The following is a 27,461-nucleotide window of genomic DNA, read 5'->3' as shown; positions in this document are numbered from 1 at the left end:
GCCCCTTCCTGTGCTTTCTAACACTGCTTTTCTGCTTTTTGTGATAGACCCCTAACACATTCGCAGTTTGCACTGCACATCGTGGAATTCTGATCCAAGCCAGCAGTGACAAAGAGATGCATGACTGGCTTTATGCCTTTAATCCACTCCTTGCTGGATCTATTAGGTAATAGTCAGTACATCAAAACACACTGTATGTATACACAGCTAACCACACAGATGTGATTGCTTATTCAGCATTTCAGTACAAAGATTTCCAGAATGTCAGAGTATTAATAGCACCCAAGAAACATCAACTTGTTTTTCTTTTGTCTTCAGATCTAAGCTTTCCCGAAGAAGAGCTGCCCAGATGAGCATATAAGACCACCAGTAATATAATTCTCCAATAATCTTTGTCAATTACAATTACTTTTAGGTAAAAGACAAACATTGTCTTTGTACATTTGAATAAGTATTCCAGCTCTGTGGTGATTCTCTTCTATATCTGACCCTTCTCGTCCCTTATTATATTACGTTTCTTCTTATGTGTCTTCCAGCACAACGAAACTAGTAAATTCAGGAGTTAATTACCCCAGACTTTGTTTTGATTTTGTTACTAATGAGCCAAGTAATGTAGATATTGTTTTGCATTTCAGCCAGGCTATACTTCACTAGAAAATTACATACAAGCAAAATGAAAGGTTGTAGGTGTGGGGTGAGGAGATGATGTCTAATTACAGTAATATACTTGTATTTATAGCCGCAGAAAAAATATACAGACCACAGCACAATTTTTTGAATCACTTATGAAGGGCTTCTTCCTTGCTGAATGAGACTTCAGTCCTGCTTCTAGGTACCTGATACGATCTGTCCTAGCAGTGAACTTCACACCTACACTTAATGTTTCCCATTCCTTTTTAAGGTCACTTGATGTCATTCTATGGTCATCTTTGGCATTAGAAAGTTGTTTCCTCCTTTACCTGGCTGGTTTATGGTTCTTCCTGGTGTCTCCTGCTTCAACTTATTTTTGTGTACTGATGTCTTAGAAATTCTGAACCTGGAAGCAACCTGCTGCTCACCGTAGCCTTCTGCCAGCAGAATCGTGATCAAAAATCCAGATTTGTTTAAAAATATAGAGTGGTCTCAAATTTTTCCATGGATGTACTTGCGTCTTCTCCCTTCAACAGTGTTTTGGGTTATTTTTTTGTGTACTAAGAACATAAGAGCATCACTTGTCTACATATTGGGTCTGCACAATAAGTGTAGCTAATATATTCTATACAAGAGTCTGTCTTGTATTGAAATCAGGAATTTTACATGCACAGTATAATCCTAGTGCATTGGTACGATATAAACCTGTCCACTGGATTAGATTGACAAAACCATTACGTTGTATCATAAACTTTATGTGTAATGTGTGTTCCATAATGAACTGTGTGCAAAAATAAATTATTGAACTAATGTTATATGAGCTGAAATAACACTAAATCAAGTAAGTATTTGTTTTAAAGTAATTGAATTTGAAATAATTTAAATAATTTATGAATAGACTTTTATATTTTTTATGGAAATAGACAAACTTTTGTATATCTTTCTAGCATTTTCCATTTAAACCATTAGTTACTCAAATGTAAATTGTTTTAAACATAACTAAAAATGTGTCTGCAATTTTAGCTGCACATAGATTGTATCGTTTAGCATTATATTACAAAGGGCAACACAAACACAGTTCCGGTTTGTACAGTGTATACATGTAGTTCAGCTAACTGGCATCTCTAAACCGCACATAGTGAGTGTCACACCCTGCTCGTCCGATCCTCCTGTGAGCCACGCCCCCTCATTAACCTTGTGTGAGTCCTCTGTATTTAAGTCCGCATTCAAGTATGTTTCCCCAGTCCTGTCACTGAAGTCTCCAGCGTGATTGTGTTTCGTTTTACCATTTTGTGGAATAAAACCCCTCGTTCCTGACTGTCTGGCTTCCCGATCCTGATTCCCCTCTCAGTATTCTCCCTGCTCAATTACTGCTGGCAGTGACAGTGAGAATGCGCACATGTGCCCTGCAATGGACTAGCATCCCACCCAGGATATACCACAGCCTGTAGTGCCCTTTCCTACCTGGGATACGCTGTGGACCCTCCAGTGCCCCTGACCAGGATAAACAAAACCAAATATGTATTAATCAGACTGAAATGTGACTTATGAACTCGTTGTGTTGCTTGAAATCATAGTTTTGGAATCAAACCTTAAAATTTTCCACTTTACAGAAATGAAGCACATATGAAACTCAGCTATTGTACAACATAGTACGGTTATATCAAGGCTCATGTTTTGTGGTGCCATTGTTTTTCGTTTGCTGGATTTTTTAAAAAAATAAAAAAAACCTTCACTTGTCATACAATTATAATGCTTACCCGCATTCTCCATTATGTACAACATCATATAATATTATGTGGTCTATTTTCCTCATAAATATAAATATACTTCTTGTTTGTGAATTGAGTGTGCACATATTTAATTATAACATTGTATTTAAGAGATTTAAGATGCCAATAATTATTGTATATAGACATTCTACAAACTAACTTTTGTCATTTGTTGTCTTCCATTCCTCTTCCAGCCACTTATCCAATACAGGGTCCTTGGGAGTCTGAATCCTATCTCAGGCAGCAAAGGGAACAAGGCAGGGGACACCCTGGATAGGATGTCAGTCAAATACAGGGCACAAGGCAGGGGGCACCCTGGATAGGATGTCAGTCAAATACAGGGCACAAGGCAGGGGGCACCCTGGGCAGCATATCAGTCAAACACAGGGTACAAGGCAGGGGACACCCTGGGCAGCATATCAGTCAAACATAGGGCACAAGGCTGGGGACACTCTGGGCAGGAAGTCAGTCAATCACAGGGTACAGCCACTATCAGCAAATCAGAGATGCCATTTAGGCTAACTGTGTTCCTTTGGACTGTGGGAGGCAACCAAAGTTTCTACTGGAATGTCATGCAACAAAGACAATACTAACAGACTAAGTAAATGTGGGATTTAAAGCCTGGTGGTGGAGGTATGAGGCTGCAATGCTATCCACTGAGCCACCATGCTGCCTGACATTTATAACTGTCATTTACATTTTACATTATCATATAGAGAGGAGTTAAAGCCCAAGAGTGTACAGTAGAGTCCGTGATATATATATGCTCATGTTATAGCAAAATAAAAATAATAGCAATAATCGTCAAGGAATTAGTGAGTGTAATTCTAACAAGAGAAGCAAATCCTGACAATGTGCTGTTTGCCTTGCATCTCAGCATTTCCAGACAATAAATAAGAAACAAAGTACCATCAGGGCACCAGACTTTTCCAACTTTTTTAACTTTTCCAGTGATAGCACTGCAGCTACCAGCTTTCTCAGGTGGTCACACCAGCACATGATTTGGTTGCATCCTTGTTTTCGGTCCATGGTATCAATCAATGACCTTGCATGTTTGCATGCATTGCAAGTTTTGCTAATTTGCATGCCATTGTTTTTATATTGATGGAAGACTGACAGTGATATACCCCCTTCACTTTAGTGAGGGTTAGGGCCGGCAGATGCCTGCAAATGTGACAATTTACAAATAAGAGGCTACTTTTAAGGCACCCCTAACTGCTGCCCATAACAGCCTGCTAGCCTGAACGATAACATAAAAGTCTATTTTCTCCAATTCCTAAACAAACAGTACCATACACTTTGCATGTCACATTACTTTGTTATTTTCTATGAAGACATTTTTATATAATATACAAACCATCTAAATGATCTCCCTGTATGTTGAAAGTTAACTACTGTCTGCACTGGGAGCAGTACATTTTGGACTCATTATTAAAAATGTAAAATGAACATAAATGAAAGTTTAACAGACTGAGAGAAACTCGAGATGCACGAATGTGGAGTTAAATTACTGTTTTGCAAAATATTTTAATCTGAACATTAGATTTAATAATCTAACTCTCATCATCACTTGTGACCTCTCTTTCCATGCTCCCTCTTTACTAGCTTCCTCCTCTTTATTCTGATTTTTTAGAATAAATAATCAGCTACAGACCACTTCCTTCTTAAACACTAGATTTTTGCACATTTTATCATTAGTGCGCCTATATATACATACTCCTGAGTGCAGGTAAGAAAAGACCAATTCAGCAAAAAAGATACACTGAACCAGGGAAGAAGAAAAAAATCTTTGAATCAAAAGTTCGTTAATGCAGTATCTGTGAAGAGAATGAAGTAGTCTCTATTTGGATTTTCCGGTCCACCTTGCTGCGCAGCCGGATGCAATGACGCAATTGCGCCTGTAGGGGGATGCATTTACCAAGGCTTACCTTAAGAATTTCACTTGGCTTTCCATTCATATTAACATGTTTGAAGGTGAAAATCCATTTAGTTCTTGCCTGACATTAGCCAAAAAATGTGAATGTCAGTAATGTTCCCTGTTTGATGTACAGCTGAAAACACATTTGGACCAGTCTGTTTATACTATCAGTAATTCAGTATTAGTTGTTGGTTCTGAGTTCCTGGGCCATCTTGACTGAGAACTTTTATGTGTCGCTTTCCCACTGCACAACAGTAACTGTGACCTTTCTGCTAAAGAAGCATGAGGGACAGCAAAATGTTACCTCAAAATTCTGATTTATTCGACTGCTTTGTATCTCATTACACAATCAACAGCAAACCCACCACCTTATTTGACAGACTTTGTTGGCAGATAAGTTCTATTTGGTTATATAGTTAATTTTCAACTCTTTAAATATTGCAAAAAAACTTAAATTATATTGTTCAATTCTTCTCAAAACGCAGAATATGTTCACAAAAAAATGTATTAGAGCGCTGACATGTATTCACCATTCTGTCCCCACAGCTCACCTGTCACGTCCTACTTGATAACGGTTGTCCGTTCTTCCCCATTGCTAGCATTCCGATCTTTTGCTCACCCCAGACATGGATATTACATTACAAGTTTTTTCAACGCTTGCATCTCCTTACGCCCCCCGATTATCCTTGAACAGCGCATGGAGGAAATCCAGCATCCAAATCTATTTATGAATTTTTGACATTTTATATGCCAAGTTGCCTCAAGGTGTTTGACAAGTGTATGTGTGGCAATACATTACATAATTCATTCAAAATGGTAGAAGAAACAGGAAAAAGGGAAGACAGAAACAAAGGCAGATGACAACCGAAGAGAGGAACCAAAAACTCCAAAGTAGGTAGAAAAAAAACCTTCGGGGCTCCAAGATGAACTGGCTGCCCAAGTCCCCAGAGCATGCTAACATTATAGAAAACAGAGATAAAGAGTCAGCTTTAATAAAAGCATTGTAACATGTAGTCACAGTAAAAGTCCATGAATGAATCAGCTCTCCAAGCTGGGTGGCAGATCGTAGGCCGCACACATGATGACACAGTTCCTAAGTCACATACTCAATATCACGCTTCTATGCCACTGAACCAGCATTACAGGTGAGAAGATGCCCACCTCAGGCAGCATCCAGACAAATGGGTAGGAAAACAGAGGACACTGATGCTCAGAACATTCATAGACACACTGATGGACAAGCACAGTAAACCGTAAAGGCATATACAGCACCAGCAGCTGTAGCCGCAGTGTATTATGTTAACCTTGCAGTACACTCAGAAATATTTGTGCCTGGGTCCAGCAGACTTGATCACTGCCATATTGATCCCAGGATCAAACAACGTTCACTATATGCTAGTACTTAAAAATCTGGATTGATGTTTTTCACATATGGCTTGCACATTGTGGCATCATGCTTCATTAGACACTATCCATCCATCTATCCATCCCATTGGGGAACTGTGCAATAAAGTTATTCACTATAAAACTGACCAGTATCGTTCTCCGATATTTCTTGGTAAAATTCAGTAAGGTTGAAACCCGGAAGAACGTGATAAAATGATGTGTAATGGTCGGTTTATAAGCAGGACTTTCCTTCTTGTAGTGTAAGCTGCTTACTGCCCTCTCTGACTGCAGTAAAGTTGGTTTCATATTTGGATATTCGGGTTTTGAACTTCACTAACTTTCTTCGTGTGAGTGCCAAAACAGAAATACTTGTACATTTTGTTTATGGACATTTAACACAATGAGCTGCCACTTCACTGCTGTCAGAAAATAATATTGTAATATTTATAAAATGCAACTTAGTTTTCAGGAGCATATTAAGTCATTAATGAGGTATTGCTTATTTCGCACCCAAATAAATTGCTTAAAATTAGCAGAAGGTTTGGCATCGGAAAAGGAGATGAGGAGTAGGTCCTCCAGAGGATTTCTGAAGTAGGGAAACTTGTTATAAAGCATTAGGGTAAGCCATGTAGAAGCGAACGATTATTACATTAATAAAATAAATGATACTTAGAAGCCTACAAAATCAGAGGGGGACTAGGTCTTCTAGAGGAGGTCTAATGTATAGGAAAACTGTATTCTTGGAAGAATTGATTACTTAATTCCTTATGAAGTAATTAATTGTTTTATTAATCTACTTTGGCTTTCAATTCTTTGGTTTTAAACAGGAAGATTACACACTTTTTCTTTTGTGCGACACTTTACACACGGTCCCTAAAGGCTAAAATCGCCGAGAATGTTATTCACTGTATATTCGGAGAAAATACGAAACCAACCTTACCTCAGTCCCTCTCTGTATTCACTTCCAGGTCGCTTTGTCACACCACGTTGCTCGCTGGGAGGGTCCGAGCTCGTCACTTTTACGTTCGAGTATCGTGAAGCTGCTGGTTACTTCTTTTGCGTTAAGATAAATTAACAATAAACTACTGCAGTAATCTGCAGAAAAACGGACAGGTCGGTCGCTTTTACTGTTTATACTGTACACGATGGATAATGCATTGGCTATGTGGATATTTGTAGGTGGTTCGTCAAGAAGATGATTTAATGCTCATATTATGTTTCTGAATTTAGTATTCAAAAATAAAAACTGCGAAAGTACAAATTAGTTAAATGAGAGCCATAAATGCTTTTTTCACCACTGACGTAATGGTAGCTATGCTGGCTACATGCTGTTTAACGTGTTGTGCTGCATCTAGTCGTATATAATATAGCACTTTAGTATTAATACTCGGCCTGTTCTCTGTAGGAATTAATTTATCTAATATGTTTATTTCCATACTCCATTAAAGGTATTGTAGTTTCGTTTTCCAGAAACTCCTCGTTACAGTTTATTTTGGCTTATAGTGTGTAGTTTGTATCGAGCTTTACTGGCTTCTCTAGCTGTTGAGATCTAACGACGCAAGGGAACATAGTTCCTTGTACAGTAAATGAATGAACAAACTGAAAAAGATAAATCTGTTCATTTGGCCCGTGCATATTCAAAATATAAGTGCACTTTGCAGAAAATATTTTTAGCTGTCCTACAAGAGACTGACTGAAATGGAACTTTCTTATTCATACTTCTAGTTCATGGGGGATGCAGTGGTTGGTGTCCCCAGCAAAGATCAGCTGACCTTGATGGAACAGACTGTCTCCAACTGCAGGGATCAAGATGAGAGGTAAGTGAAAGCAGTTTGTAAATTTGCCCTTAGAGAGATATAATGTTGGAGATCCTGTTGGAGATCCTGTTAGCGCTCTCACTCTAGACATTTCTAAAATGCATTTGCCTGATGGTGGAAATAGCTGTCGAGCTGTCAGATTCTCTGTCCCTCCTCAAGAAATGCCTCAAGTCCCATGTTTTCTAGGAATACCTCCAATAGCCTGTTGTCACTCTTATGTTCCCTAAATGTTCTTAATGTTGCCCATTCAGCTCATTGAATATTAGTCTTATTAGGTTCTTGCTTTGTTTGCTTGCTTAGGTTCACTTCTATAAGCTATTTATTACAAGCAATACAAAGTAACCTAGCATTAAAATCAATACCAAAACACTGGATCAAAGGCATGGCACAATAGTTCCGATTCACAAGTGATATCTAATAATAATAGCTATGTACATATATCATTAACAAGAATAAAACTGTCAATACAAGAGATTATAGGTATATATGAAAAGTGATAAAAAAAAACATGCATACATAGAAAGTGCAGATTGATAGTATGGTTATTGTGATAATTAATTGAATCAACACATTGACACTGCAAAGCTATTCACACTCGGACGTGCCATCATTACCTCCCCTCACTCTTAGACAGGGGAGCACTTTTCAGTCCTGGCAGGAGACCAACACGTAAGTCCCAAGAAAGTGCCTGGCTTTGCACGCTCTATCCCGCGGCTGAGCTCCGACCAACACTGAGATCTCCCCTTTCCTTTATACTAAATTTTTGGCATTACATGTGGGCAGGGGACAAACTGGCCAGGCTTCTATAATCAATGTATCCCCCACTCCTAAGGATGGGGGTAAGCGTTCTACACACACTGACTAACTAGGTGCAGTTCCCAAAATAATTAAGTATCCTTGAGCAGTGCTTTCCCTTCCCATGAAGATAAGGCAGGTGTCTCATACACTGACCAGTGGCGTACAAAATATATGGCAACGTAGTCATCTGCATATTCGTCTTAATACGTGTATCGTTTACTTTTATGGCATGACCGCGACTGGGAGAGTACTACTGACGTCCTGTTGCTTCACAACTATTTTTTTTTCTTTCCTGCGTTTTGTTTGTTTTTTTCTCCATAGTCCACTAGCCTTAACATGTTTCCCATTTACTGGCTCTTTTGGATAATTCCATCTCAGTTTATCAGATTTAAGACAAACTTCCCACCTGACCACCTCAAATCTGCCTAGAAAAACCAGGGGAACATGTGGATCCTAATAGGGAATGTACAGAATTTTAGGTCTCTACTGTCATTAGTTTTGCAATCAATCAATAAACAAACAAATACATTTTAAAGAATGGTGTGGTGTGGTTATTTTTAGGCCTTTTTCTGTGTATTGGGGGGGGGGCTTTAAAACTATAATATCTAAAAAAATATTTGGTCTAGATCAATGGTATGGATAGAATTGGTATGCTCTACGTGAAAGAGGCAATATGTAAAAATATTTCTTCTCTGTAAATACTGTTCTTGTTGATAAGTTGCTTACAGTATTAAGCAAATGTTTCCATTTCATGAAAAGGAATGGTTGTTGGCTGGAGAGATTTTTTTTTTTTAAGAACAAGCTGGCCATCCATGCTGAGGCCTGCAAGGATTATCTCTTCCACCCGTTACACTGCCTGAACTGCTTATTACTCCCTTTTTCCATTGTTAAACCACTATAACCTCTAGATAATACCTACTCTTACTCTGATGATCTTTGCAACTCCTTTCTTAGCTTTTTTCAGGATAAAATTTCCATTATTCACAGCTATTTGGCTGCCTTTGTTTCCCATCTTGCCTCCATCCCTGATTTCAATTCCTGTCTCTTACCACCCCCATTCATAGTTGGCTCTCCAGTTTCACACCCTTTGACTGCTCTCAGCTTTCTGAGACATGCCACATGCTCTTTGGATCCCCTCCATTCTAACTTGTTTAAGGAAAACAAAGTTTTCAAATGAAAACGATCTCCATTTACACAGGAGTTTTCACTTCTAGCAGCTAAAAGTAAGTCATTAGATATCCCCAAAAGGCCTCACTTAGTACAATGGAGAACTCTAAAGCTTGATTGAAAATTGTCCAGAATATTAAGTCTTAAAAATAAGGATAGCTGATGTAAGACAACTTTCTCCAAGACCATAGAAAAAATGGTAGCTTGGAAATGGATCTAAAAGTGTTTTTATATATTTATTTATATATATATATATATATATATATATATATATATATATATATATATAAAACACTTTTAGATCCATTTCCAACTTATATATATATATATATATATATATATATATATATATGCGCCTCTGGGACCCGGGTTTGAGTCTCCGCCTGGGTCACATGTGTGTGGAGTTTGCATGTTCTCCCCATGTCGTCGTGGGGTTTCCTCCGGGTACTCCGGTTTCCCCCCACAGTCCAAAAACATGCTGAGGCTAATTGGACTTGCTAAATTGCCCGTATGTGTGCATGTATGAGTGAATGGTGTGTGAGTGTGCCCTGCTATGGGCTGGCCCCCCATCCTGGGTTGTTCCCTGCCTCGTGCCCATTGATTCTGGGATAGGCCAACCCCCCCGCAACCGAGTAGGATAAGCGGTTAGAAAAATGGATGGATGGATGTTACTATAGCACATACACCTGGGTATTCACTGGAATGTCAGTCTAGGAGCATTTATACCTATGTGCTTTTTTGCCTGCCTTCTCCATTATGAGGATCGAATTGCATGCTAAAAATATATGCAAACGACTTGATTTTACATGTGTGATGTTCTGCCTGTTCCACAGAATCTATATGGACTACAATGCTACCACCCCATTAGAGCCAGAGGTTATTATGGCTATTACTGAAGCTCTGAAGGATGCATGGGGAAACCCCAGCAGCACATACTTGCCTGGTTAGTGTCTTTCAAATTAAAACCTGATGTGTGGTTCCGGGGGTTATAACTGTATATCTGTGATTGGAAGTTTGTTGGTTCAAATCCTGAGGTTAGTTCTGTTATTTCGCTGTTGGGCCCTTGATCAAGGCCCATAAACTTCTCCAGGGAATAATTGATCATGCAATTCTGAATTTTATGTCACTTTGAATAAAAGTCTCTGCCAAATGTAAAGTTTTGGTTTCTCTAGGCAGGAAGGCCAAAGGGATTAATGATAAATCTCGAGAGACTGTTGCTTCAATGGTAAACGGGCAAGCAGAGGACATCATCTTTATGTCAGGTGGAACAGAGGTGAGAAGAATTTGTTGTGTATTTATTGTATTCTGTAATCTAGGAATACATATGCTTTTAGGACAGGTCTGCCTCTGCCACTGCTATAAATGCTTTCCTGATAACTTTATATGGATGAAAATCTACATCTGATTTAATTTTGAGACAATTTACCCTGAATATGAAGCTGTGTTGCAGCAAAGGAAGGAAACGGCAGCTGTGGGAAACATTTAAGTAACACTAAAGGGATTTTACGTTGTTCAAACTTTGCAGGTATTTATATGGGTGGTGAACTAAAACGGCCCAAATTTTGCAACAGATCTCTGTTGAAGCAGCGCCACATGGTGATAGCAAAAAGGACAGCCTCAGACGCTTGACCTTGTCATTGTTTAGATAAAGATCAGAACCTGTTCAAGTTTTGAGACAACTTGCACCAAAATCGAAGCATCGGCACTTAGTGACGAAAGAAAGAGAAGAGAGTTAGACTAAACGGAGTTAGACTAGACTAGACTAGACCTAATCTCAATCCAGCTGCAACCTGAGAATTGCATGTGCATAACTTGTGATATTAATTGTATATCACCCAGCCCAACTTGAGTATTCTTCTTGAACTGTAACATTTTTAATTGTCTGTGGTCTGTGGAGAAGGCATTCAAATAACAATTTAATTATACTTTGTACATATGCACTGTTTTCTTAACTCAGATTGAATTTGGAAGCAGAAGAAATTAAAAACTCATTCTTATAATAGCATGTTTTTTTTTTTTCTGGTAATACTGCATCTTGCATACACATAGTGTTCATTCCTTGCGTAAGTGCACAAGCAATGTGTGGAATCAACGCAGGAAACATGTGGTGGCCATGATGCGCACAGTATGTGGACACGTTGCCAGCATTGACTATTAACCGGGCCTAACTCAAAAAGTATAGCATTGTGCTGACAACACGGAGCTCGTGGGTTCAAATCCAATGGAGCACAAACACACACAAATTGCGGCCCTTCTCTCAACTATAAGTATTAATAAATTAACATTACATTTTCAAACATTCATGGTTACCAACTTTGGTCAACTGCACATCTGGGAAGGCACCATCAATGCTGATCGATATATACAGATTTTCGACCAACATATGCTGCCATGAAGATAGTCTTTTTCAGGGAAAGCTTTGTATCTTTCAGTAAGTCAAACCACATTCCACGCCATATATATATATATATATATATATAGATAGATAGATAATATATAGAACCTATATCTGGCAGTAATAGGACATTTCATTTTCAAAACTCCAGCAACTGGTCTCCCCCGTTCCTACAAGTATTGTTAAAAGAAGAGGTGATGCAACTTTGTGCAAAAGTGTTCCTAGCATTAAATTCTGGCGACTGTACAGTTGCCATCAGTTACATCCTCCCCTGCTAGCCCTGTACATATCCCTATTTTAATCAGTACTGTACAGGCAAGCAAATCAAATTATCCATATCTAATTATATATTTGGTCCATTTTGGTTCTTTCATTGTAACACGTTTTTAAAATGTATTACATCAGTTTACCTGTCATAATCCCCTTCTTTCACAGGCAAACAACCTGGTTTTCCACACAGCTGTTAAGCATTTCTGGGACAGCTGGGGAGAGACTCTGCTGAATGAAGAGCAAATGACTGTCCTCCCTCACATCATCACTTCCAGTATAGAGCATGACTCTGTGAAGATCACTGCTGACAGCCTGCTGAAGGAGGGTAAAGCAGGTATGACCAGTATCGATTTTGAGAATACCTCTTCTAAATGGTAGCACATTATACAGTAGATCTCAAATGGTTGTTTTAAAGGAAATGCCACTAATTGATTGGAATGGAATCTTCTGGGCGCCTGGTTTTTTCACATAGTTGCCACCTCAGAATTGTCTGTTTTTTGGTTGTGCCCCGCAATGGTCTGGCATCCCATCCAAGATGTATCCCATCCAAGATGTATCCCAGGCTTATGTCCTGCAGAGTTGTGCACAATCAATAAACTGAGAATGGCTCTGAAATTCTAATTATGTCCCCCAGACGTCTTGTATGCTTTTGGGACCTGTCTGCCGCCGCTGCAGGTACTATCTCGTTAGGGCAATAACTCAAAAAGTATTTCACAGATTAGATGCAGCATCATGAAAAAAACATGATTACGATTACTGGTGGGATAACCATTATGTTATGGGTTATAGTTTTATGCTTGTTATAGTTACAAGTGAAGTATTTAAATGTTTTCCTTCCTTCTTCTGTTTCTTGGTCTAGATATTACTTTTGTGAAGGTTTCTAAAGTGACGGGCCGAGTGGAAGTCAATGATGTGCTGGCAGCCATGCGTCCAAACACCTGCCTCATCTCAGTCATGCTGGCCAACAATGAGACAGGGGTCATCATGGTAAGGTCTATAAAAATGTCAAAAGACGTTAAAGGGCAAGGGAGAGGCATTGGTTAACTTAATATACTTGCTCAATCCCAATTAAATAGCCGATATTCAATTTACTATGAGAAATTAACCTTTAAGATTATTAGTAAGTATTGTATGCAACCATGTTCATTCTTAATTTGACTTATTGAGACGATTTAGAGATGTTGATGAGATAAGGTGGATGATGTTCAACCAACAGAAATCAACATACTGGGACCTAAGAGGACTGTAGGAAACTTAAGCAATTCAGAATTTGGTATTGTTAGAAGTACTTCCTTGTATTGTCCTTATTAGAGGTGCATCATGATGAACTAATTATTACTGGTTATTATAAAAAGCAATGCTAGATATACAGATGCATGATATATTGATTAACATATCGGTTTCGCCCAGTATTGGTTAAAAATGCGTCAATTTTGGCTGATATTTAAACTTTATTAATATTAGCAGCACCAGAGCTAAAGACACAACTACTAAAATAATGGAAGTGATTGCATTGGATGATCAGCCATTTTCTGTAGTGATGGACAAGGGATTTCTTCTGCTCATCCATCACGTACAAGAGGTTTCAAACAACTGTGTGGTAATATGTATATAATTCATTATTAATTGTGGCCTCACAGATCAATCATTCAATTTCCACAGATTAAAAAACATCTGTTTGTCTGCTTATCTGTTTGTTTTTGCTCTGTGCAGTGCAGTGTACAAACTGGCTTGTCCCTGTGTCCCCTAACAATCCAATTTATGTTCTGAGATTCAACTTTTTTGCATTCCATTAATACTATGTAATTAAGTTCCCATGGTACTATTTGTGAAATTTTCCCCAATTTTCCGCAATTAGCGTGAGGGAGGAACCAACCCTGGACTAGGTGCCAGATCATTGCATGATGCGCACTAACTCACACACGGTCAATTTAGGCACTCCAGTTCACTTAAGTTACACTATTGGAAGAAACTAGATGATCTGGCATAAACCCACACACACACACAGTAAGAACTTGTAAACACCCAAAGCGGTTTAGTGCAATGATAGTGCTATCCACTGTGCAACAGTGCCTACGTTAATACTATGCCTACACAATGTGTGGCTAAGCAATGAGGCTAGCCTTCATTTTAGCTGCAATTTATCTTGATATGGAAAAGCAGAAAGTAAATTAAGCCAACTAAGTAAAAATAACTAAAGGGAACATAGCTTATCTATGTTCTAACTTCACAATTTGGTTGAGTTTGTCAACCTGAAAGTCTTCTGGAATGTCTACATTTACGTCACTTTTAATGTGATGTGCTCCCACACAACTGAAGCTTTCGCTCTTTATTTGGACCGCCACCCCCATGCTCAGTCTTCCACCATATTGCTGATTCGAGAAGGCAAATTTTAATCAATGCTTTTAAAAGGTTTAATCAAGCAATTGTAGCAGCTATAATCATGGACATTAAAGATTTCCAGTGCATTGAATCATTCCTTCAATAATTGTAAATGAATCACACCTTGGTTTTTACACTAGATTTACGTCAGTATGGGTGAGACACATCTGTGTTATTCATACTACTGGTGTTCATACTATCTTTGTAAATTGATTAATTAAAATCTTGTTTATTTCAGCCAATTAAAGAGCTCTGCCAGAGAGTGCAACCCCTTAACGTGCAGAGGTCTGGTCCCAGAATTCTTTTGCACTCTGACGGTGCACAAGCAATTGGTAAAGTCAAGGTGGACGTGCAAGAACTTGGAGTGGATTACCTCACCATAGTGGGACACAAGGTTAGCGGTTTTATAAGATCTTATAAAACTCCTATATAATATGTCTTCATTATTCTTCATGTGTTTTTAATGATCCCTCATTCCCTGTTCTTGTATGCTTTTTTGTAGTTTTATGGCCCAAGAATTGGTGCATTGTATGTAAACAAGCCTGGAAGCATGACTCCATTGTTCCCAATGTTCTTTGGAGGTGGACAAGAAAGGAATTTTAGACCTGGGTAATCTGAGCCAAATAACCGTTTTTACCTTGTCCCTTGAGGTAACAGTGTGCTATATGTGAATTAAAATATTAATATCAACAGCATTAATTATACATAAATATAGATCATCCTCCATTTGAAGTGCGAATTGAATAGAATACATTTTTTTTAATCTGTTACATTAATCACAGAAGTATACCACCTTGATATGTATGTTGGTATTTTATTTTACAAAATGGCAAAATCAAGAGAAATATATACAACTATTATTCCTGTATTAATTAGCTTTTTAATTATTCTGATCATTCATGGCATTAGCATGAATGCTAGTGACATTCCGATTAGAATGGAATTTTTTTGTTTTAATTGCCGCTGTACGATAATAGTAATTGATACTTTATTGATTCCCGTAGGGAAATTGGCTTTATACCTCCCTCAACCTGCTCTTTGTAGGCAAGATAAGCTGGCAGTGAAGGGCAGCCACCTATTGCAGCACCCAGGGAGCTGGTGGTTAAGGGCCTTGCTCAAGGACCCGCAGACGTGCCAAAGCTGGCTCCAAACTGGTGACCTTTTGACCACAGGCACGCAGGCTTAGCCCACAGAGCCATGTGCTGCCCCATGAGCCTTTACAGTGCATAACAGTAGTGATGTGTAGAAATTGTGTGCTGCCCGAGAAACTAAATTATCAATTAATTTATTAAATATAATGAGCTTGTACAGACTTGCCTTCTCATTCCTTGGGATGCCTTCTTCATGATGACTCTTGACCCTAGGAAGCAGTTTAAAAGAGCAGGAAGTACAATTTTAAAATGTGGTATATTAGTGTCGGGGTGGCATGGTGGTGCAGTGGTTAGCACTGTTCCCTGCCTCGTGCCCATTGATTCCGGGATAGGCTCCGAACCCCCCACGACCCAGTAGGATAAGCGGTTTGGAAAATGGATGGATGGATATATTAGTGTCCTTAGTGTTCAGTATCCTAAGTTGTACCTTTTAAAAATATTGTTTTATATTAAAAATGCCTTCTCAAATGCTGACATTTAGTTGTGTGACAAGCTGTTTTATGGGTTTATAGCAATTTGAAACATAATAAAAATAGAAAAGTAATGAGGTAAATGTGTCATTTCATCATACACCAGTAATCATGACAGCTCTAGTACAGTCATTGCATGACTTAATAAATTCTTCATTCCTGTTTGCTAAATTAAATGCTGTACTGTTTATTCCTAGGACAGAGAACACACCAATGATTGCTGGTCTTGGAAAGGTAACGAATAACTATTATGAGAGATGTTTATATTGATAAAGCCTTTAGCCAAAAACAGTGGTGTCAAAAAATGTTTGCCCCCTTCCTGATTTCTTATTTGTTTGTGTTTGTCACACATAAATGTTTCTGATCATCAAATAAATTTTAATATTAGAAAAATATGACACAAGTAAACACTTATTGCAGTTTTTAAATGAAGGTAAAACCTACATTGCCCTGTGTGTAAAACTGAACTGTGGTGTATCACATCTTTCAAAGCCGAGTTCAGCTTCTGAAAGAAAATCCCTTAAATAGGTTAACATTCATGGGTTAGCCAAGGACTGATCTGTTTTTCCCTGGTGGAGTGATCAGGCTGTGACCAGTGGTTGCATTTAGAGCAAATCAGCATATGTTTCAGTCTGTTATGTCGTCTAGGCAGCAGAGCTGGTGAACCTGCATCTTCCAGAGTATGAGGCCCACCTGTGTGATATTAAACAGTACCTAGAGCAGCGGCTGCAGGTCAGTACTGCTGACACTGGGAGAAAAGGCTCTCACAGATCCCTGAATGCTAAATTGATTGGTTTTTATAATATGCATTTTGAATTTGTCATTTTTTGTGTATATAAACATTATGATTGTCGAGTAATTATTTGTACAAATTCTTCTCTTTTTCTTTATCATCAGGCTGTATTTGGGAAGGAGAAGATCCACTTCAACAGCCATTTTCCTGGTTCGGAGACTCTCCCAAACACCTGTAATGTGTCACTGCTCGGGCCAGGCTTAGAAGGTATATGACCTACAGTTAGCTTAATGCACCAATAATTATAATTGTTGAATGATTTTCTAGTTATAGGTTACGCATACACAAGTAATTATCAGATTAATAGCGTTTAAGACAATCACGTTCATAATTGATACCTTTAACTTATCTTCTGTGTCGTGCTTCTGCAGGTTGGAAGGTGCTTTCCAGGTGCAGGTGGCTTCTGGCGAGTGTGGGGGCTGCATGCCATTCTGACAAAGTGGAAAGGTAATTAGTTAAATGGAGAGTGAAAATTAACCTCCCCGTATCCCATATATTTCAAAATATTGTAGTGCCAGGTAAACTGAGATTTTGTGAGCGAGTAAGAATGACATGTGAACTCATAAAATTCCCCGTTGGATATGGGAATCGAACCAGGAACCTTCGCAACAGCATAAACCACATTACCACCATGCCACTGTACTAGGCACTTGTAACATTTACATAACTTGCGCATTTAGTCTGTCTGCAATTCTTTGCCAAGCCAACTCCCTGGCTTTATTTATGGCCACAGTATTGCCAGTATTGGCCACAGTATTTTTAGGGATTACATCTTTGTATTCTTTATACATTTCCATCAGCAGCATTTGTTCTGCGGTGGAAAAAAAAAACGACATTCTCGTTTTACACGCTTTGACTCATTTGTTCGATCCATCGTTCATCCATTCATTTGAGCTCCTTAAATATTGCGGGTGTGAGAGCTAAGTGAGACTGTGCAAGTCTGTCTTGAAATTAAGATGAATATAATGCCAAAAAAATTATATATAAGAAATAATTTATTTGCCATGAATGAAGTTTATGATATAAACTGGGGATATAGTCAGGCAGTGGAAAGAATATTCCGAGGATCTCCTGAATCCCATTGATATGCCTTCCTTGGAGTAAATAGAGCTGGAAAACTCAGGGGGGGACTTGTCCTCGAGAGCCTGATTTGTATTGCCAGCAGTAAGTCAGACTCATTCCCAGTGGGTGTTGGACTCCATCAGGTCTGCCCTTTGTCACCGATTCTGTTCATAACTTTTATGAACAGAACTAGTAGTCGTAGACAAGAGGCAGGGAGAGGGTCCTGTTCGGGGGACTCAGGATTGGATCTTTGCTTTTGACAGATGACATGGTTCTGTTGGGGTTGTAAGACGGTGGCCTGCAGCATGCATTGGTTTGGTGCAGTATCAGTCGTAATGTGGACACTGTTCCATTCGGTTGCGGTAGAGAGGGAGCTGACCTGGAAGGCGAAGCTTTCGACTTACTAGCTGATCTACGTTCCTACCCTCACATATGGTCATGAGCTCTGAGTAGTGACCAAAAGAATGAGATGGTGGATACAAGTGGCAGAAAAGAGTTTCCTCCGTAGGGTGTCTAGGCTCAGCCTTAGAGAGAGGGTGAGGAGCTCAGACATTTGACAGGGGCTCAAAGTAGAGCCACTGCTCCTCCACATTGATAGGGATAGGATTAGAATTTGGATAAGAAGCGATCAAATCAAAGAAATCTAAATGGAAGCAAATGACATGTATACCAGTTTGTGTGACCTTTTCCTTGCAGACCCTCTCATATTCTGCTGAGCTGTGATATTTCACCAGAGGTGGCTGCAAACGCACTGAGGCTGAGTGTGGGCCGTAGGACCACCAGGAAGGACGTCGACCTGGCAGTGGAGGACCTAAGGGAGGCTGTATGTCGGCTGGAGGAAGGCTCTTAAGAAGCACCCTCACTGGGGGTCCACTGGTCCTGTGTAAAGTATACAGAGCTAAATAAAATACAAGAGCAGACAAATCACAGCCTATATAAGGTACTTATAAGTTTTTGTTTTCTTCAGTAGTAATTTATTTTTAAGGGATATTAAGAGTCAGCTCCTGCTAGCTGTATAGTGAGTCAAATGCTTCTGATATTTTGTACATGATGCGTTTTAGAGTATTTTTTAGGAAGAATCATGTCAAGTTACTGTTACTTAAGAATTATGCTTGGCATGTGGTTTATTCTTGAATATAGAATGAAAAATAATTTTTTCAAGGAAATGAACAAAATACATTTTCAATCCTACTTTTTTCATTCCTTATAAGAATAAACATACATACTTTTATCAGAGCTTTTCAGGGCTGGTATATGGTTCTGGAAGGCTGCTGGTTTGCCTTCTGTGGACTGCCATGTAATAAGTATGTCATTACTGTTTGTTTTAATTACTAGCCATAATCAATTTGACTTATACGAAATTTGCAAATGAAAGGAGCCCATTCGGCCCATCAAGCTCATTTGGGGAGAACTTAACTAATAACGCAGAGTTGTTAAAATCTTATCTAGCTCTGATTTAAAGGAACCCAGAGTTTTAGCTTGTGCTACACTAGAAGGAAGACTATTCCATACTCTAACTACACTCTCTGTAAAGAAGTGCTTCCTCAAATTCATTTTAAAATGTTTTTATGATCAAAATTTTCGTCATGCTAAATTGTTTGCGTGAAGCACTGTAAAGTCATATTATATCAATCAGTGTTTTGTTACCTTCTAACAGGCATCACTAGCATGTGTCAAAGCTATTGTGTCAAGCTAGTATAGCAAGATTTATTGTGGCTGTCAATGTAGGTTCCAACAGAAGATGCATCAAATAATCTGTGTAAGTATCCATATCTTCATCCGTGAGTCGAAGGCCAGTGTCTCTCTCCTTTAATTCCACTGGACATCCATGACACCTTCCCATAAATTGTTCCAGATCAGTCCAAAATTTTTTGGTATAAACACATTAACATACAAGAGTACTGTACCTTTAGTAGTGGGAGCTGGGGATAAAAAGAATAGATGATGGATGGATGGATGGATGGATGGATGGATGGATGGAGGCATGTTGAAAAGTTGTTTTCATAAGTACTTCATCCCAATATTGCATTACTTATTACTTATTTATTATTACAACTGTTCTTATATTGTAGATGTTTTATCCTGTATTGCACTGCTGTTTGTTTGATCAGGACATTGCTTAAGAAGCCAAAGTTAGACCCTCATGTTTTGTAACAACCTAAACCTGTCTCAAATGTTGCCTTCCTTGAAAAAAGGCATGCCTGGACACTAATAATATACTTGTTTTTAGTCAGGCTTTCGCTAAAGCCACAGCACTGAAACAGCTTTAACCAGTTGAACTGCTATGCAATGATGTATGGATACAAAGCAGTATACAGTATATGCTCCTAGACACTATCAACCATCTACTGTATGTGGAACTGTCCTTAACCTTCCTATCATGTTAGACTTGGCACGGACCGGTTTGTAAGTTTAAAATGCATAAAAGCACCACATAAATTTGTGTACTGCATCAAGGCTTTTTGACTTTGTCAGGAACCTCTATTTAAAAAAAAATTATGATAATTCACTAAATTATAAATGCTCTGGTCAACATTATAACAGCCCTGGTGTTGGGGTTGGCACCGAACCCTTTTTAAGTTTAAAATGCATGAAAGCACCACATAAATTTGTGTACTGCATCAGGAAAGTCTATTTAGAAAAAATTAAAAAACATATTGGATGATAAATAATTGTTTTGAGGGTATTTTATGTCTGATTTAAGACATGGGTCGGCACCGACCCGTCTAACATAAGAGATGTGTACAGAAAGATAATGGCAGCTTTGTATCATGTGTATTGCTGATTTCCCATAGTGTTCAATACTGGGGCCATCACTGTTCTTGCTCTCCATGCTGCATCAAAGAAAGTATAAAAACCATTTATGTGGAAATTCTTATGTCTTTTATTTGTGCATTTTAAAGATATCCTTATGATATATTCCCTTTATTTTTTTTGAGAAATTGTCTAAGCATAATATTTCAGGTAAGCAATGTTTGCAGGTTTTATATAGTTCCAGTGAGTTAGATGCTGCTAAATGGATTTAGTTTAATCCATTTCTTTGTTCACAGAAATTTATATCTTTTGTATAGCTTTTGTTTGTCATTCTTGACAAACTCTTTATTTGCTGATTGTTTAATCAATTCAGATTTCCTTTGTATATAATCAGTAAGGCTACTAGTACCCTATTACATACAGCACTTCATTTTTCTACCACTGGAGGACATCAGCGCATTACATACTTGAACACGTATTGTACATCGGGAAAAAGGTCACTGAACACTACTGGCAGAGCATGATGATGCAGAAAACAGGGAATTAGGAGACAAGAGTTTTTCTGGTCTAACATCTGCAAGTTGGAATGTAAAAGGTAAATTCTTCATGTGGAGATACAACATTTGAATATGAATAATTACATTTTAACATCAATAAGAATTAAGGACAAAAAGTTCAACCTTTGTCAGTCAGACCATAACCCCTTTTCCCACATGATTTGGGGTGTTTGAATGTAATGTATAATATAGATTAAAAAGTTTAGCTGGTAATTATGGAACTGTCACAAGCCATATAGAATTATCAACTCACCTTTCTATTTATTGCCCTCATAGATTTTTAGAATACACCAAAGCCCAAACAATTGCAATTCAATATGGACACAAACCCCTTTTCTTCTGTTAAAATAATGATATTTTGTGGTATAACAATAGATAGTGCTGATGATAGTCTTATTTTAAGCCCCACTATTGAATACAAGGTTCAGAGGTAATCTGTCACATTCTAAATCAATTTTAGGTTTCCAAATATATATGCTACTAATATATGGCAAGATCAGCTTGATTTCTTGCTTTACATCACAAATATCTTCAAATTTCATTATGGGTGTGTAGATTTTTTTTTTACATCCACTGTTATATAACTGGTCAGAAAGCTAAAGTGACCTATATTTTACCATGTTTGCAGGTTACTGTATCTGGAACACCATTCCACTAGGCTGCTACGAAGAAAAAACATTCAGTTTGTCCAATCAGTATACAGGGTCATTATTTTAAAAAAATCGAATATACTATGAAAAATTGTGCTGTTCTTGGAAAGCTAGTGCTGATTCCTGGATATAGTCTAAAAACAAAAAAAAATTGTGTAATGATCCAGTGTCTCAAAGAAAGTTAAAATATAATGAATATTGAACTTTTTACATTTATATTGCTATTTTCATGTGAACTTCCCATTTTAAGGCATTGCCACAAAACGTGTGGTGTTTGTGAGATCAATTCCTAACATTGAACTGATATGTTCAACAACAGGTGTGAGGTTTAAAAACATGCAGCTGGAGTCTGATGTCAGTTCCCTGTCTTGGTATGACCTAAAAATAGTCTGGTAACCATCATGTGGGCTCTAAATGGCTCAGCAGAAGCATGCTACGAGCTGTCCTTGCGTTGTGCCAAAACGCTTGCCAGTGTTTTGTTGGTCAACTAAATAATATGTGATTGCTGTACTCATTTGCCTCTCTGGTGAGTTCTCGGCTTTTTTCCCAACTTTGTCTTTTATGCTTACATTTTCCTTATTTTAGTTTACTTTCACATTAGGAATTTTCAGATTATGCATTTAACACTGTAATTAATTACTGATTAAAGATGATAATGATTCATTTCTGAACAAGCTTGTGTTATAAAGTTAACTGCAAATACCTCCAGCCTTTTATTTCACAGAATATAAATGTGATGGAGCCAAAATGAACTGTTGTCGATACAGGACTGGATTTTTGCTTACCTACATAATGAGTCTTACTAGTGTTTTGTGAGTTACGATGACCTATGTTTATAGTTATTGGCATCATGTTATTTAGTCAGAAACCATAAATACATTTTTCAGCAGTATATTGCAATATACAGTACATTATATTTGTTTGCAAAGAAGTGTTTATGCATTTCCGCCTGGTTTAGAATAAGTGTTGCTCTCCTTTAAGAAAGTAAATGATACAGTATTCTTACAATATTCTAGATGTTACTTTTTATAGTTGAAGTTGTTTATTTTCCAGGTAAATATTGCCTTGAGCCATGGTACGCAACGTTGATGATCTGGACTTCTGCCTCTCTTCACACTCACAAAGCATTCTCGAAGGACTGCGGTCCCTCTGTCTGCATCCCAAATTCATTGACGTGACATTAAGTGTAGGTGGCCGTGAATTCCCTTGCCATCGTAGTGTGTTGGCTCTCTGCAGCCTCTATTTCCATTCCATGTTTTCTGGAAATTTTGTGGAAAGCATCGCTGCTAGAGTAGAACTGCAGGATGTAGATCCTGACATTTTTAGCATTCTGCTGAATTTTGCCTACACGGGCAAGCTGACAATCAACAAAGAGAATGTGGAGGGATTAATCTGCACCTCCAGCCAGCTGCAGTTTCAAACTGTCCGAGCTGTCTGCAGTCGTTATTTGCAGAATCAAATTGATGCAACTAACTGCTTAGGCATTCTGGAATTTGGTGAAATACATGGCTGCGCAGAAGTGGTGGCTAAAGCCTGGTGTTTTGTACTGGAAAACTTTGAAGCAGTGGTAGAAGAAGAGGAATTCTTGCTTCTGGGGAAGGAGAGGCTCGTTGCCTGTCTCTCAAATGAAGGCCTGCAGACTCGGGATGTCTGCACCTGCGCCAGGGCAGTCCTCTCCTGGGTCAAGCACGAGGAAGACTCACGGCTCGCCCACCTCCCAGAGCTGCTCAGTCTGGCCAGACTCTCTCTCTTGCCTCTTGAATACATCACAGAAACTCTCTTGAAGGATACCTTAATCTTGAAGAGTCAAAGCTGTCGGGATGTTGTGGAAGGAGTCCAAAAACGGGTTTGTGTGTGATTTTCTGTAGTGAATGACCAGTTTTATAATATGTATTTTTTTATTATTTTTATTCATTTCTACTAAGCTTCATTCGGCAAATTTACATTGTCTTTTTTTGTCTTGAGATATTGGATTTACAACCAGGAACTATAATAGAGGGAAATATGAGAAGTCCACAACCCCACCTACAGGAAGTATTGTTTGTTATGGGAGGCCACTCCCTGGATGACTCACATGATGACGATGATGAAGAAGAAGAAGAAGAGGAGAATGTGTCAGCTACACCTCCGAGAAACTGTGCCTTCTACAGCACAAGGACAAGTGAGAATATAAGATCATTATCATTTCATATATAAATGTATATATGAAATGATAACGATGCACACACATGCATACATATACACCCAGACATACAGACGTGTTGTTATAAACCATATAAATATTTTTTTCCAGGCCAATGGTATGTACTTCCTGATTTCCCAGATTACAACAAATTGGGTTATTCTGTGGTCTCGCTGAACAATGATGTGTATATCACAGGTAAGTTTAATACTGACAAGTAGACATAACTTCACAGCAAATGTCATACCACAAAATATTATTTTAACAAAGAAAAAGGGTATGTGTCCATGTTGAATTGCAATTGTTTGGGCTTTGGTGTATTCTAAAAATAAATGATGCCAAAAATACAAAGGTGAGTTGATAATTCTATATGGCTTGTGATAGTTCCATAATTGTCAGTTAAACTTTTTAACTTGACTATGAACTATAAATAAAGCATAATAAAATGTACAAAATTAAAATGTTATTTTTAAACACTGAAATTTTACATTAATATTTGAACTTACACAAATGGATATCTTAAAATTATCTAATTATATTGAGGGATATACATTACTTTAGATTATCACACACATAATGTGTCTAATGCTATTTTCAATGCAGGAGGTTCTCGAGGGTCTCGGACGCACACCTGGTCCACCACAGAGACATGGAAATATATCCCTCGAGAAGGAAAGTGGGTAACAGTGGCTCCAATGCTAAGGCCAAGAACAAACCATACTTCAGCAGCGCTGAATGGAGAAATTTATGTCATTGGTGGTAAGGAAATAAAGTTTTCCTTGTGTAGTTACAGAGGTAACAATGAAAATTTCAAAAACAGTCAAAAAGGGAATTTCATTTTGACATGTTTTTAACATGTCTTATGAGTACTTAACCCTCAGGGGTCTAGGGATATGGAACACACTTTCACTGACTGGGACATGACACATTTCATTCAATATCATAAACTTAATTCAAGGCAAATAAATTATTTATTGTATATTTGTTTTGGCATTAAACTCATCTTAATCTTAGTGTACTTTGTAAATATGTCAGATTTATGTGAAGTTTGTAATTTGACATCAAAGTATAGACATTGCAACATGCAGTTTGGAGCACTTGCAGAAACATATAAGTACATAGTAAGCAATGGTAGAAGTTTGTTTTGAGAAATGGGTAGCTATTTAAAAAGTTAGAATTGTTGGAATTTACAGGGTTTTTTTAAGTGCGAGGACAGATTAATGCTATAACACATGTACAATTTTCAAAAAAATCTGAGTGATTTATCAGGATAATACTCCTTTAAACCTTTTCTTCTGTAGGCACTACAGTGGATTATGTAGAAGTGGAACATTATGACCCTTACAGCAACAACTGGTGTCTCACTAGACCAGCTCTGAAATATGTTACAAACTTTACTGCCAGTGCCTGTGCTGGAAAGTTGTACCTGATTGGCTCCTGTGCAGTGAAATATAATGCGCTCACGATGCAGTGCTACAACCCCGTCATTGGTAAGACTGAGTTCAGCTCAATATACAAAATTGTTATAAAAAATTATAAAATGCTGAAGACCATTGTTGTCTACTAAAATATTTGATGTCCAATTTATACACTGCTCAAACAAAATTAAGGAACACTTTTTAATCAGAGTATAGCATCAAGTCTATTAAACTTCTGGGATACTGTACTGGCAAGTCAATAATTATTGCAAAACATAAATTCTTTTCATAAGCAAACCTGATATGACAATATTCTGGTTCCTTTTTTCTTTTGAACTAATCCTTCCCTTTTATTACAGACAACTGGAGTATTATTTGTTCTCCATTCATCCCAAAATATCTGTCCTCTCCCCGCTCGGTCTGCTTGGATGGAATCATTTATTTAATAGCTGACAACACTAAGAAAGTGTATTGTTATGACCCCAGTGCTAATATGTGGCAAAGGGTTAGTATGATTCATATACATTTTAAATTGTTTGTAAACATCTATTTGATTCTGTTGTGACAACTAAATCATGTATTAAATCCTGCATGAGTTATATATTCGACTTACCTATACATGATTTTGTCTCTCAGGTGCAGTTCCTTCATACTTTACATGAGAATGGAAGCATCATAGTGCTAGGAGGCCAGCTGTATGTAACAGGTGGGCACTGGAAGGGCATGGAGGGCGATTATGGAGTGGAAGTGGAGGCATACAGCTGTGCCTCTAATATCTGGCATGTGGAATGCAATCTGCCCAGGCTGTGGCTGTACAGCGGATCCTGCTCAATATTCCTGGACCCTTCCCAATGGATGGAGCCTTTCCCTCTCAATCAGATGTAACTAAGGGCAAAGGTAATCAATTACACAGCTTGTTGAACTGCCCCCAAAGATATAAGTACTTTTGTATGTTCTAGACTCCCAAGCCCTGGTCCAGTATGTGGGTAGTATTCCTGTAAGCCATGGGGATTTTGCAGAGGGGTCTATTTCCAAAAATAAACTATATTCATACTAAAATAAACTATATATGAACTAAATTTTCATGACCCATGGAAACAGAGGAGGATGGGGTCCCCTTCCGAGTCGAGGTTCCTCTCAAAGTTTCTTCCTGCTAGAGGGAGTCTTTCCTTGCCACTGTCGCCTCAGGCTTGCTTGGTGGGGTTCTGGCCGGTTGAATGTAAAGTGCTTTGTGACAATGACTTTTGTTAAAAGCGCTGTATAAATAAAATTGAATTGAATTGAAAGTTAATGTTATGAAATCACCATTTGAACTTCTTGAAGCCCCTGCCCCCTTCCCGAAATTTTTGTGCGACATAAATTAGTAAGTGAAGATGAAAACGTTGGGAACACTTATTCTAGGTAATATTTGCTTAACTATAACCTCTTAATAAAAATAATCATAAACCATGTATCATATTTGTTACTACTTTGTTTATGTCTGAAAACTGAAGTAAACTTTAAATGGTATTCAAACTACTTTGATTTGTGAAACTTGTATTGCTGCTCCCTTGAATGAAGATTACCTCTATCTTTCCTTAAAAAATATTCAAAGAATACATAAACTTATTTTATTTATTTTAACAAGAATCGCTCGCGTTATTCCTTGATTCTTGCTGTCGAAATGCTTAGGATGTTTTATTTTAAATAACATATTAAGCCGAAAAAGAGTTTCATTACTTAAAAAACGATGTGTTTAAAGGGGCTTATTTGAAATAAAAGGGCAGCATGTGTCCCCGTTGTTGTCGCCATTTTGAAATGCGTGTCTGCGTGAGTGCGCATGCGCAAGATTGGTGCCGTCTCGGGCAAACATTTCAGCCGCGTTGTTCAAACAGGCCGGCTGCACGTAC

The 27,461-nt window shown here is 38.1% G+C and overlaps 3 protein-coding genes across 7 annotated transcripts in view; all 3 read left to right on the top strand.

The window, feature by feature from the left end:
- LOC125708382 (kinesin-like protein KIF1A) overlaps positions 1-1,445 on the top strand; it is a 37,766-nt gene extending 36,321 nt beyond the window's left edge. For all 4 annotated transcript variants that reach the window (XM_048975859.1, XM_048975858.1, XM_048975860.1 and 1 more), the window contains 2 exons: positions 48-166; positions 319-1,445. In XM_048975859.1, coding sequence (XP_048831816.1) covers positions 48-166; positions 319-361 — 162 coding nt within the window. In that variant the 3' untranslated portion in view covers positions 362-1,445. The remainder of the gene's footprint in view (positions 1-47; positions 167-318) is intronic.
- Positions 1,446-6,630: 5,185 nt separating this feature from the next.
- scly (selenocysteine lyase) lies at positions 6,631-19,188 on the top strand. Its single transcript, XM_048975872.1, has 13 exons — positions 6,631-6,819; positions 7,432-7,523; positions 10,322-10,431; positions 10,661-10,761; positions 12,319-12,487; positions 13,013-13,140; positions 14,774-14,929; positions 15,038-15,144; positions 16,354-16,390; positions 16,805-16,888; positions 17,054-17,156; positions 17,321-17,396; positions 18,708-19,188. Exons 2-13 carry the CDS (start codon positions 7,435-7,437, stop codon positions 18,859-18,861), a joined length of 1,314 nt encoding a protein of 437 aa, XP_048831829.1. The 5' UTR covers positions 6,631-6,819; positions 7,432-7,434; the 3' UTR covers positions 18,862-19,188.
- klhl30 (kelch-like family member 30) lies at positions 18,818-27,090 on the top strand. 2 transcript variants are annotated; one of them, XM_048975868.1, is made up of 8 exons: positions 18,818-18,951; positions 23,026-23,818; positions 23,938-24,133; positions 24,266-24,352; positions 24,758-24,913; positions 25,456-25,644; positions 25,932-26,077; positions 26,209-27,090. In XM_048975868.1, exons 2-8 carry the CDS (start codon positions 23,045-23,047, stop codon positions 26,455-26,457), a joined length of 1,797 nt encoding a protein of 598 aa, XP_048831825.1. In that variant the 5' UTR covers positions 18,818-18,951; positions 23,026-23,044; the 3' UTR covers positions 26,458-27,090. The 2 variants fall into 2 exon arrangements, with proteins under 2 accessions (XP_048831825.1, XP_048831824.1); XM_048975867.1 differs by lacking the exon at positions 18,818-18,951 and adding an exon at positions 22,235-22,498.
- The last annotated feature ends 371 nt before the right edge of the window (positions 27,091-27,461 follow it).

This window comes from Brienomyrus brachyistius, chromosome 15 (genome assembly GCF_023856365.1).
Source record: "Brienomyrus brachyistius isolate T26 chromosome 15, BBRACH_0.4, whole genome shotgun sequence".
NCBI classification, from domain to species: domain Eukaryota; kingdom Metazoa; phylum Chordata; class Actinopteri; order Osteoglossiformes; family Mormyridae; genus Brienomyrus; species Brienomyrus brachyistius.
The sequence above is the reverse complement of the archived record's forward strand: the minus strand, read 5'-3'. Positions and strand labels throughout refer to the sequence as shown.

Bases quoted from the DNA above. Each gene is read 5' to 3' on its own strand.
- scly (XM_048975872.1), top strand. From the start codon at position 7,435: ATGGGGGATGCAGTGGTTGGTGTCCCCAGCAAAGATCAGCTGACCTTG. The intron at 10,432-10,660 runs GTTAGTGTCTTT...TGGTTTCTCTAG, and splicing joins CAGCAGCACATACTTGCCTG to GCAGGAAGGCCAAAGGGATT. The intron at 10,762-12,318 runs GTGAGAAGAATT...CTTCTTTCACAG, and splicing joins TTATGTCAGGTGGAACAGAG to GCAAACAACCTGGTTTTCCA.
- klhl30 (XM_048975868.1), top strand. From the start codon at position 23,045: ATGGTACGCAACGTTGATGATCTGGACTTCTGCCTCTCTTCACACTCA. The intron at 23,819-23,937 runs GTTTGTGTGTGA...TTTTGTCTTGAG, and splicing joins TGGAAGGAGTCCAAAAACGG to ATATTGGATTTACAACCAGG. The intron at 24,353-24,757 runs GTAAGTTTAATA...TTTTCAATGCAG, and splicing joins CAATGATGTGTATATCACAG to GAGGTTCTCGAGGGTCTCGG.